Source organism: Danio rerio, chromosome 8 (assembly GCF_049306965.1).
Source record: "Danio rerio strain Tuebingen ecotype United States chromosome 8, GRCz12tu, whole genome shotgun sequence".
NCBI lineage: Eukaryota > Metazoa > Chordata > Actinopteri > Cypriniformes > Danionidae > Danio > Danio rerio.
Window position 1 is genome coordinate 5,269,258 of NC_133183.1, and position 13,380 is coordinate 5,282,637.

The 13,380-nt window shown below is 35.7% G+C and overlaps 2 protein-coding genes across 16 annotated transcripts in view; both read left to right on the top strand.

Moving 5' to 3' along the window:
- The window catches only part of gcn1 (GCN1 activator of EIF2AK4), a 779,792-nt gene that overhangs the window by 340,971 nt on the left and 425,441 nt on the right, over positions 1-13,380 (top strand). The gene's annotated exons all lie outside the window — the stretch shown is intronic.
- Positions 1-13,380, top strand: part of citb (citron rho-interacting serine/threonine kinase b) — a 135,385-nt gene that overhangs the window by 61,072 nt on the left and 60,933 nt on the right. For all 15 annotated transcript variants that reach the window (XM_068223090.2, XM_068223087.2, XM_073910033.1 and 12 more), the window contains exons 11-14: positions 692-808; positions 2,204-2,313; positions 6,535-6,709; positions 12,394-12,591. In XM_068223090.2, coding sequence (XP_068079191.1) covers positions 692-808; positions 2,204-2,313; positions 6,535-6,709; positions 12,394-12,591 — 600 coding nt within the window. The remainder of the gene's footprint in view (positions 1-691; positions 809-2,203; positions 2,314-6,534; positions 6,710-12,393; positions 12,592-13,380) is intronic.

Consider the following 13,380-nt stretch of genomic DNA (forward strand, 5'->3'; position numbering starts at 1 on the left):
ACATGATACAAAGAAACAACACAAGCCATGTGCTCACATTAAATGAGACTTAAAAACGCAGCCAATGAGAGGACTCATTAACCGTGTGTTCACCTGAATATGACATTAAAGCATGCAGCGCATGTAAACATGAACCCACGTGCTAAACACAACATTAACAGAAGACTGAACATAAGACATGAGTACACAACAAATATAAACACTCACTGTGCACTCACACACACAGTATGTTCCGATCCCATCGCCAACCGAAACCAACTAGACTGGAGCGCTGAGAACAGAAACACTATGCCATGAACAAAACAACAACACCAGGATGAGAGTGCATATCCTGAGCACGCCCGGACCACATGCACTCGCATCAAGTGGCCGAGCACGGCCAAGACGGCACTCCATAAAAAGGAACACAATGTCAGAAAATGAATGATGGAACCGAGAAAACTCGAGCTGAGCACAACATACAAGGCATGACAGGACTAGTGTCTGGACTGAAAACCAAAACAAGAATTAACAAGATCGAAGTGGCAGAGTCCTGACACAGTCACGCAGTCATCAACTTACACTTTTGGTTGTTGTGAATACAAACGCCCTCTAATGGCCAAAATGACATTCTGTGCCTTTTATTGACTCACTCTAAAAGTAATTTCTGTTTGTTTGTTGAGCCTAATAACTCTGCTTATGTGTTTTATAGGTTTTAGAAACTCAAATGAAGGCTGATTTGGCTGAGAAGGATTTGCTGGAGTCCAAACAGAGCACTTTTGAAGAGGAGTCTCGCGAACGGGGAAAAGTGATCAGCGACCAGGCAGCGGTAACAGATATTCTGTGCTTTCTGAGAGATTGTGTTGATGTTGGAGTATGAAAAAGTCCTAAAAACAGTCAAAGTAGTTATAAAAGTGGCTATTCTCTATAACGGTTGGATTTGTTTTTGAAATGTAAGTCACATTATTCGTAAACGTATGCAAATGTTGAGTAACTGAGGCACAAGATGTAAAGTGAAAGATGTAAAGGCTCCACCCTTATTGAGGTTTGAGTTCTACTTAAGGCCCACTCTGTTGCTATGTATGGCTCACCTGTGCTCTCAGATATAATTCATGCTGTATACGCTTGTGTAAAATTAATGCATCTCAATATAAACTTGCTTTATAACAGGAGTGCCCAAACTCGATCCTGGAGGGATCCTGAAGTTTAGTTCCAACCCCAATCAGACACACCTGGGCTATCTAATCAAGCTCTCACTAGGCTTTCTAAAAACATCCGTGCAGGTGTGTTGAGGTTGGAACTAAAATCTCCAGGACCGAGGCTGGACATCCCTGCATTATAACATCAATGTATAATATAATATAATATAATATAATGTAATGTAATATAATATAATATAATATAATATAATATAATATAATATAATATAATATAATATAATATAATATAATATAATATAATATAATATAATATAATATAATATAATACAATATAATGTAATATAATATGATATAATATAATATAATATAATATAATATACTTTAATATAATATAATATAATATAATATAATATAATATAATATAATACAATATAATATAATATAATATAATATAATATAATATAATATAATATAATTTTATATAATATAATATAATATAATATAATATAATATAATATAATATAATATAATATAACGTAATATAATATAATATAATATAATAATATAATATAATACAATATAATATAATACAATATAATATAATATAATATAATATTGTATAATATAGTATAATATAATATAATTTTATATAATATAATATAATATAGTATAACATAATATTGTATAATATAGTATAATATAATATAATTTTATATAATATAATATACTATAATTTTCTATAATAATATAATATAATATAATATAATATAATATAATATAATATAATATATAATATAATATAATATAATATAATATAATATAATATAATATAATATAATATAATATAATATAATATAATATACAGTGAAAGATGTTGTTACTGTGAAATAATCCTTCTAATACCATGAAATATAATTTTAGTCATTCCGCCCAACCCTTGTCCTTAGCAAAACCAGTGTTAACCAGCTTGACTAGCAAAGAAAATGGGTCTTTTTTTATTTGGTCAATGAATGATATGGTGTAAATTACTAAATTACAAGTATCAATGACTCTGTTTCATGTAGACGATCAATGCCATGGAGTCAAAGATGACCAGTCTGGAGCAGAGGATCGCTGAGCTGTCCGAAGCCAACAAACTGGCAGCAAACAGCAGCATTTACACACAGAAGAACATGTGAGTTCACGTACAGCTAAAGACTCAATTATTGATGATAATTATTCAGTTATTATGATTTTTTCCCAACACATTTTAACCATAGTAGTTTCATAACTAATTTTTATTAACTAACTTGGATAACATTAAAATAAAAATACACATATAAAGATAAAAATGTCATTGCTCTGTTAATCATCACTTGGGAGATGATTGAAAAACAATTAATATTTCACAGGAGCGATAATAATTTTTATCTTTAACTGGACACACAGATCAGATCTGTTTCAGTAATGGATGACAGTCAGCTCTAGATGTTATCTGTAAACAGCCTGCAATTACATCAGCACATTATATTGCATGACTAAAGTGCTGTTTATTTAGATTATTTTTAGTTGCACGTTTAATTATTGATTGGCCTTTGCGGTTGCCTGTTATATAAAAGCAGTCAGCCATTCTGATTCATGTTGTGCCACATCGTTCGGCAAAGTATACAGAAAGACACATTTGTGTTTTATTTTCGCTAGTTTTAAATCATTTAAAGTATAGGAAATTTTAATAGGTTAATGTATTCTTTTATTTATTTATTTTTATAAATACAAGTGTTTAATTCCAGAGATGGGTTGCTGCTGGAAGGGCATCCGCTGCGTAAAAACGTGCTGGATAAGTTGGCGGTTCATTCCACTGTGGCGACCCCAGATTATTAAAGGGACTAAGCTGAAAAGAAAACGATTGAATGAATGAACAAGTGTTGTTTAATTAGAAAATGTTTATCTTGTATGATGAAGGGACATGATTTCCCCGATCATGCCCTCCCAATCATCCCCATCCACTGAATTGGCTGTATCCCTGTCTCTCCACTCCACCAATAGCTGTTGTGTGGTGAGCACACTGGCACTATTGTCCTGTGGCACACGATAAATGCACTCTGTGAATATACATTACATTAGTGGTTCCCAAACTTTTATTGCCAAAGACCCCCTTTTTCCCCAGAAAATATTGTAAGGCCCCCCTCCACATGTAATGATTATTGCTCATAAGTTTGCAGCAATGATTACAAAAAATATTGTTTTAAAACCAATTGTGTGTTTATTACTATATCTAGAAATGCTTATGCACAAATAATAGCCTAATGTTTTCCAGAGATGGGTTGCAGCTGTGTAAAACTGGATAAGTTTGTGGTTCATTCCGCTGTGGCTACCCCAGATTAATAAAGGGACTTGGCCGAAAATAAAATAAATGAATGAATGAATGAATAAAAGCCTAATGTAAAATATAAAAGCATAACACCAGTAGGTCATTTGTAACTGAAAAACGTGAGCCTTTGGCCTTTAAAGTGACAGTATTTGAAATCCAATTACAAAAAAAATTGTATTCACAGGTTTATAAGGGAAAAAATAATATAGGCTATTACAATGTAAAAATACTTACAATGTTATTTGTTATGCACTATCAGGGGATTGCTGTGAGGATTGCTGCGAGATGAATCAGTGAGACTCTGTCTTTTTTGTGGAGGACGGATTACAAATTTGTCCATTTTTGGTCAGCCAGAGCAGTGGTCCTTTTCATCACAACGCACCGGTCAACGCTTTTGCTGTGGGGGGTTGGGGGTGTTTTGTGGGTTTCTATGCGACCATCAACCGTTTTCTTAAAGGATGACAAACTGACAAAACATTGCTGTCATTCTCTGATACAAGTTTTATTTATGGAGACAAGTACAAAGGACTGCAGTGTTTGTGTGTTCTGTGTTTGTCTGACCGAAATGTCTTACCAAAATGTAAATATTCCATACAAGCTGAAGCTGAGTAGTCAATTCTTATCACGTGACTCGCGGTGCACTTGCGGCCCGCTGTTCATTGGTGCGAGCGCATCACACTGAGTTGAAAACTCCATTATAAACAACAAACTTGTGCAGACTGTAGAAATACGCGATATGCGAACTTCCCCTAAAAGGCCGCCGTCATTTGCAATCTCTATCAGTTGATCTTTTTGCACAGCCATGGTGGATTCACCTGATTTGTTGACAAATGGATTGCGGATCCATGCCTTGGCACTACGCAGGTAATTTACTGGGCCTTTTCTCCTTTGCAAAGAAACATTCCAAAGACTTACTCTTACTTTCTTACTCATTTTTACGGCTTGTGGGTTAAATTTGGGCGCTAAAGTGACCAGGATGTCAGCAAGAAAATGCGCTCATTTTTCAAAATAAAAGACTTTTCAAAATTAAAGATTGTTCAAACGCGGATAATAATAAAACGGAAATAATTAATGATTTCTTGTGTGGCCCGGTACCAATTGATCCATGGACCGATGGTTGAGGACCACTGAGCTAGAGGATAAAATGAACTAAGGCAACATGATCATTCTCCTAATTGTCCACTGCTAAGATTTTTTTAAATTATGACGTGACCCCCCCACAAAGCTTGCTGAGGCCCGCTTGTGAGCCGCGACCCCCCTCTTGGGAACCGCTGCATTAAATCATATAAGCTATTATTAATACATCACATGGAGGCTGTAAAAAATAAGCTTTTTTGATGTATACTTTGTTAGGATTGGATTATATTTGGCCGGGATACAACTTTTTAAAAATCTGGAATCTGGGTGGTTAAAAAATAAATCTAAATACTAAGAAAGACACTTTTAAAGTCACTTTTAAAGTCACCTCTAAAGTCACGTCAAGTTGACATATATAATGTACAATAAATGCTGCATATTAATGTTATGCTTCGTATTCTGCTTCATGTCGTTCACATGAATGAGCCATGGATATTATATTGTGTTTGTTGACTGTAAAAGGTTAATTTCAGGCTAATGTGCCATGACGGCGGATATTCAGGGTTAAGCACAAAGCTAATGAATGATGATCTGAAATATTTGCATTATGCATAACAGATTCATTTTGTGCCTGCTAAAAGAGAAAACCTTGATTATATTTTCTGATGTTTTGATTTAAATATGTTGGGATTTTTCTAAGATAGTAATTGCTGAGTGTGAAATAATTATGACACTAAAACCAAATTTAGATGTAGGTCATTTATTCAATGAATCATTCGTTTAACTCATTAGTTTAGAATGACGATTCATTTGGCTTATTACTTTAATTTATTCATTTTCTTTTCAGCTTAGTCCCTTTATTAATTCGAGGTCGCCACAACGGAATAAACCACCAACTTATCCAGCACGTTTTTACGCAGCGTATACTCTTTCAGCCGCCACCCATCTCTGGGAAACATCCACACACACTCATACACTACAGACAATTTAGCCTACCTAATTCACCTGTACCGCATGTCTTTGGACTTGTGAGGGAAACTGGAACACCCGGAGGAAACCCACGCGAACGCAGGGAGAACATGCAAACTCCGCACAGAAACGCCAACTGAGCCAAATCTCGAACCAGCAACCTTGCTGTGAAGCAACAGCACTACTTACTGCGCCACTGCATCACCTCATTTGTGTTTAGAATAGCCTTATTATTTGTATTTATGTATTGTATATATTTATAAATATATATTTTTTGCTTCAATCAATTTATTAATTTGTTTTTTATTTATTTATTAATAATAATAACAATAACAATGAAGAATCAATAATAATCATTAATTATAATAACGATAATAATAATAATAATAATAATAACAACAGTAATAACATTAATAATAATAATAATAATAATAATAATAATAATAAAATGATAATAATAATAATAAATGATAATAACAACAGTAATAACAATAATAATAATATTAATAATATTAATAACAATGCTAACATTATTAATTAAAAATATAATAACAGTTATAACATTAATAAAAATAATAATGCTACTACTTCTAATAATAATACGCTTACAAATTTTATACAAAAGTTTCTTTGACATGCAACATACAATAATAATATTACTGTACAGTTATGATTTTACTCTACATGGTAAATACCGTACATCCTTATTGTTGTTTTAGATGCTTCAGTGGAAGAATTTTAGCGGTTAAACAGCTCTTCTAGTGTATGAAAAGTCAAATGCAGACTGATTTGACTGTAAATTAATTGTATAAATTCAGTTAAACCGTCTCACTGTTCAACGTTGATCTGCAGAGTTGATGATTGGTCGAATAGCACTGATCCAGAATATTCACTAAAGGCAGATATAGAGTAGATTAGCTGGTTAACCAAGCTTTGACTGATTCACAACTTTACAATTTTCTACAGAGTTTTCTTTTCAATCTCTTGTTTCATGTTTAGGAAAGCCCAGGAGGAGATGATTTCTGAACTCAGACAGCAGAAGTTTTATTTGGAGTCTCAGGCTGGAAAACTGGAGGCGCAGAATGCAAAGCTGGAGGAGCATCTGGAGAAACTCACCCAACAAGAGCAGACAAACAAGAGCCGAGTGCTGGAGCTGGAAGCCAGGCTGCGAGAGGTGACTATGATCACATTATGCTGAATAATGAACCATATTTAACCCTACTGTGCACACAGAACAATAAGGTTTCATTAGTCTATGTACTCACTAACTAAACTAAGTATGAACAATACTCACCGTTCAACATTTGAAGAGTTCAGATGCAAAAACCTCTGAAAAAGAGCCTGAAATTTCCACAGAACTTTATTTTTCTCAGACTCCTGTGTTTATTTTGAGTGATTTCATTTTAACCAAATTGTAGACAGCACATTTTAGTTCTTAAGTGGCTATTTAAAATACTTTAAATGTTTTATATTTTGTTACAGACATACAGTGTCATGCTGCAACTGTTTTACAGCATATGAAATGTCCCAAACCCTATTTTTAACTGTTCAAAATGGGCAAAGAAAATTTGTTTTTACTCTCTAATAGTCAGAACAATTTTTATGTTATACATGCATTAAAAAACATTCAGGAAAAAGTGTTTCATGTAAATTGGGACCACGAGTGCACATGTACATGGACATAATTTTTCTTTAAAAGTACATCATATCAAAAGATGTTTTTTATTCTAATTAGGTTTCAATGACCCCAAATAGCAAAGATAAATAAAAAATTACCTGTAAAAAAAAACTTGTGTCACGGTTCGGGAAGGATGAGAGAGCGAGGACTCAAGTGCAAAACACAGGATTTATTATTAATTTAAATAAAACAAAAAGAACAACAAAAACCACCCCGAGGGGGAAAAACATAACTATCAAACAAGCAGACAAACAAACTTGGCTGGGCTGGGCTGGGCTGGGCTGGCAAGACACGACTGGAGCAGGAACACAGGGGTAGTATAGACGACGAACTGGCACAGGACAGAAGACATGAGGGGATTATAAAGCAGAAGTAAATTCACACAAACAGGTGAACATGAGAAACTAATAATGAGTTAACAAGGAGGGTGGGACTAGACAATAGACGGGAGAGCGCATGACACAGAGAGACAACACAAGCCATGCGCTCACATAAAACAAGACTAGAACACGCAGCCAATGAGAGAACTCATTAACCACGACAACACAAGCACGCGGTGCATGTAAACATACACCACATGCTAAACACAACACCAACAGAAGACTGAATGCAAGACACGAGTACACGATGAATAAAAGCACTCACCGTGCACTCACACATGCAGCATTCATGTTTCATCCCAGCGCCGACCAAAACCGAAACCAACTGGACAGAGACGCTGGGAATGAAACACCACGCTGCAGACAGACGAAAACACAAACACGAGTACAAGAGCGCGCTCGTCTGAGGCACGCAGAGCCCGCGCGGCCGCATCATGCAGGAGCTCGCACACTCTGCGTACACCCACGATGCACACAGAGACAAACAAAGACAGAAACAAGTGCTCGACCCAAGAAAACTCGAGCCGAGCACAACAGGACAGGACTAGACATGACTAGTGTCCGGACTCTGCCTCCAAAACAAGAATTTACATGACCAGAGTGGCAGAACCCTGACACCTTAAGAGGATAAAGGGTAACACTTTATAATAACTACACACTATAAATAATTTATTAAGCATTAGCAAATAGTGAATTCATTATCTGTTAAGCATTAACTCTACATTAATAAGTGTCAGTAAGCAGTTTATAACTGCAGCTACAAATGCTGTATTCTTGACTTACAGCCACATGTATAATGCGCTTAATAATTGTATTTTCAAACTTTGTTTATGATTTATTTTTCATCACTAAATTAAGTATCGCATTATTTACAAACATTTGTATTTAAAAGTAGTTGAAGGTTTTTAGGACCATTCAGAATGAGTTAGTAAATGATTAATAAACTAATGAAATCAACGTTTATATGTCTTATTATTCAGGCATATATTAATGGTTACTATATATGTTAATAAATGTTTTATTAACTCAACTTCATGCAGTTTTGTGGGTCCTAATCTAAAGTGAGGACTATTCATGCTTTATAAATCCCTTATAAATGACAAATAAAGGCTCAGTTAAACTCTAAACAGGAAAAATAGACATTATTCATTCCTATTCATTTAAAGATACACAAATGAAACTGCTCTTCAATTGAAAAATAATTATTTAAACCTTATCTAAAATAAAATCACTGTAGAGTTTAAACATTTTTTATATTATATAAATCTTATCTTATTATAATCTTATTATAATGTTAAATTATTATATTGTTGTTGTTTTATCCAGTTGGATGTCATATTTTGACACTCCTGTTATTTTGCGATGTTTAAACTTTACATTAGTTTTACTTTTTAGATAAGATTGCAAAGATTATTGTTCATTTGATATTGAGCCTTTATTTGTCATTTATAAGGCATTTATAAAGCATGAGTAGTCCTCACTTTAGATCAGGCCACAAAACTGCATGAAGTTGAGTCAATAAAGCATTTATTAACATAATAGTTAACTATTAATATATGCCTGAATTATAAGATATATAAATGTTGATTTTAATAATGTATTAATCATTTACTAACTCATTCTGAATTATCCAAAAAACCCTCAACTACTCTTAAATACAACTGGTTTGTAAATAATTCAATACTTAATTTAGTGATGAAAAATAAATCATTAACTAAGTATGAAAATACATTTATTAAGCACATTATATAGGTGCTATTAAGTCAAGAATACAGCATTTGTAGCTGCAGTTATAAACTGCTCACTAACGTGTATTAATGTAGAGTTATTGCTTAACAGATAATGAATTCACTAGATACTAATGCTTAGTAAACGATTCATAGTGTGTAGTTATTATAAAGTGTTACTGGTTAAAGAACATGAAAATAATATATTATTTGCCATGAAATTTAAATTACTGAACGTACCAACAGGAAACTGATTAAAATGTTAAAATTTTAGGAAAATTTCAGGCCGTACTCACACTAGGTACAGTTGCCTCGAACTGGGCCAAAGCATGCTTGTCCCCCCTCCCGTCTCCCCCGACGGCCCGCACTCACACCACAATCGGGCCTCTGCACGCTTACGTCATCACTGCTGCGCTGTTCAGTGAGAAGCGCTCTCACTCAGCAGCACAGTGGAGATTTCTCTTGTTATATCGTTTCAGTCGTTTGATATGCAGTGACATGCAGTCAAATATTTCGCCAAGCAGTCCTTAAGGATGCAGTGACACGCAGTCAGATATTTCGACAAGCAGATCCGCCACTTTTGGCGCTCATAAACAATCATAAAGCTCTAGTGCTGCAGGAATGAGGAGGTCTGCTGAAGGTGCAGCTGTCGTGAAGTGAGGAGTTCTCGTCTTTATTAAACTACGGCAGTTTGCGTTCACTGAACAGTAAGAATGATTAATAAATCCATACGAAACAGTCCCTTAAATGTCACGTCTCGCTTTCAGTTTCGGGCTTTGGCGCGTTTTGCGCTCACACTACAAGTGTACTGCGTGAGCTCAGGCCCACCTCTTCCAACCGGGCCAGGGGTGGCCAAGTGAACCATGCTTGAGCCCGATTCAGCGCACTCACACTTCTCAAACGATCCAGGAAACGAGCCTGGGCACGGTACGGATGGTATAGTGTGAGTAGGCCCTCAGTCTGCGTTTAGAGGGTTTTACATCTGAACTCTTCATTTACTAAAGCCTTATTAAAATCCAAATCCATGCTTGTAACATTTAGTTTAAGAGTTCACACAGATGATTGATTATAAGCGTGTTTGGCATGCTGTCCCGGGAGAGAGCCCTGAGCTCATAAAATCCTCGAGCCCGGGGCTCCCTACCTTTGCAGGGCGAGAGGGGAGTTTGAGTTTAGGTAAATCTCGAGAACACCCCCACTATTTGAAGCTAGTGTGCAATTAGGGATTGTTATGACGATAACTACTTAATTATGTGTTTTTGGACGGTGGGGGGAAACGGGGACCCGGAGGAAACCCATGCGAGCACAGGGAGAACATGTAAACTCCGCACAGAAACATCGATTGGACTGTTAAGGGCTAGAACCAATGGTGTTGGGGCAACAGTGCTAACCACGGGACCTCTGTGCCACCCATCTAGGAAAGGAGGGGGAGTAGGGGAGGAACGGGGGGATTCTTCAAAACGAAGATGACTGTTATATGGAACTTAGGTTATATATGGAGACAAAGTCATCTGATTGGTGAATCTTAAATTGAATAATGCGGGACCGGCTGTGAGCAATCATAAGCACGTGATCCTCTTGAAATTAGTTTATTAATAAATTTCACTTAATGCACAATGAGTTAGCACGAACTAACAATCAACAATTTTCTGACTGTTGATTCGGGAAAAGATGCACTTCTGGTTTTCCTAAATTTGACTGCAGCATTTGACAAAATATGGTTGATGTCAGAATTATTTGCCCACCCTGTTTATTTTTTTTTTTCCTAATTTCTGTTTAAAGGAGAGGAGATTGTTTCAGCACACTTCAAACCATAATAGTTTTAATAACTCATTTCTAATAACTGATTTATGTTATTTTTGCAATGATGGCAGTAAATAATATTTGACCAGATATTTTTCAAGACACTTCTACACAGCCTAAAGTGACATTAAAAGGCTGAACTAGGGTAATTAGGTTAACCATGCAGGTTAGGGTAATTAGGCAAGTTACTGTATAACGATGGTTTGTTCTGTAGACTACTGAAAAACATATAGCTTAAGGGGGCTAATAATTTTGACCTTAAAATGGGTTTAAAAAAACTAAAAACTGTTTTTATCCTAGCCGAAATAAAACAAATAAGACTTTCTCCAGAAGAAAAAATATTATCAGACATAGTGTGAACAGTTCCTTGCTCTGTTAAACATCATTTGGGAAATATTTGAATAGGAAAAAAATGCAAAGACGAGCTAATAATTCTTACTTCAACTGTATATAATGATATTTTGATTGAGCGCTTAAGATTGTGTGCTGGGATTCAAGAAAACGTTTGGAAATGGTTTAGTTCTTATCTTTTAGGGTGAATGTTTTCTATTGAATGAGGAAATTTTTCATCCTCTTTTGCCCGTATGGAGTGTGGTGTTCCCCAAGTATCAATTTTGGGACCAGCTCTTTTTTCCAACATGCTTTCCTTGGCTGCTATCCGTAAGAAACATAATGTAAGCTATCTTCTTTACGCTGATGATACTCAGCTTTATATACCCACAAAATTGGGAGAAAACTCAGTATTACAGTCCTTTTTTTACCAGTTTAAACGAGTTTAAGGAATGGTTGGTGGGTTATTTTTTACACTTGAATGTATCAAAAACTAAAGTGCTATTGCTTCCGAGTTTGAATATACAATTAATCAACTATTCATTTAAACCTAAGGTCCACCATCTCACAAAGATACTTGAAGTTATTTTTGACACCGAGTTAGAGTTTGACAAGCAAAATAATTTGGCTATCAAAAGTGGTTTCTATTAATTACAGAGCTGAAGCCTTTTCTCTCTTTTAAGGAGTTGGAAACCATAAAATTATTATAATATATTATAAATTATATTATAAACTATTATAATATTTTCAAGAATAAAATATTCAGTGTTCTTTGAAAGAGTGTACTTGCACTATGCTGTTTTTATACTGTCATTCTGGCATTATAGTGGCATAAAAGGATATTAAAATGACAATAATATTGTTTACTGCAATGCATTTTGGTGCTATATATCATTATGGAATATGGTGAAAGGCCTAACCCTAGCCCTGTGCTGCTCCACAGATCGGCCTAGAGCATGAGGAACAGAAGCTGGAGATCAAGCGTCAGGTGTCAGAGCTCACGCTGTCTCTGCAGGAGAGAGAAGCTCAGATCAGCAGCCTGCAAGCGGCACGCCACGCTCTCGACAGCCAACTACAGCAGGCCAAAACTGAGCTGGAGGAGACCACCGCCGAGGCCGAAGAGGAGATCACCGTCCTGAGGGTGAGGAGCTTTCACTGACAACATTCAATCATTAATTTACATTCGTTTCCACAGAAGAATGAATTGGCGTATGTTTTACACAGCAGATGCCCTTCTAGCCGCAATGCAGTGCTGGGAAACACCCATACACTCTCACAGTCACACACACTCATACACTATGGAAAATTTAGTTTATTCAAGACAGCGCATTTGTTTGGACTGTGGGGGAAACCGGAGCATCCGGAGGAAACCCAAGCCAACACAGGGAGAACATGCAAACTCCACACAGAAATGCCAAATAGCTCAGCTGGAACTCGAACCAGCAACCTTCTTGAATTTAGGCAACAGTGCTAACCACTCAGCCACCGTGACAAACAGCAGTCAATCACAACAGGCCATTGTTTCAAAGGGGTTCAATTATGTTGTTTACACTTTCAGCTTCCTTATACAATTGATCGTTTTTTTGTGGGACTTCATGCCCCCCTGGCAGGTAACTCTTTTGACCACCAAGTTACAGATTGATTTATCTTTTTTTACAGTGCTGCCAACTATTTTCAATGAAAAGGTGCTGAGCTCTGCTCTAAAAGTCACTAAGTAAAGTTTATTTATAAGCTCATTTCGAGAGGATCACGTGCTTATGATTGACCACAGCCGATCCTGCATTATCTAATACATGATCCTACAATCAGATGATTCCTAAGGCCCTGTTTACACTAGTGCGTTTTAGTTTTAAAACGGCGTTTTAGAATGAAAACGATCTGCGTCCACACTTGCGTTTTACCCAGCGTTTCTGAACTGGTCTCCGTCCAC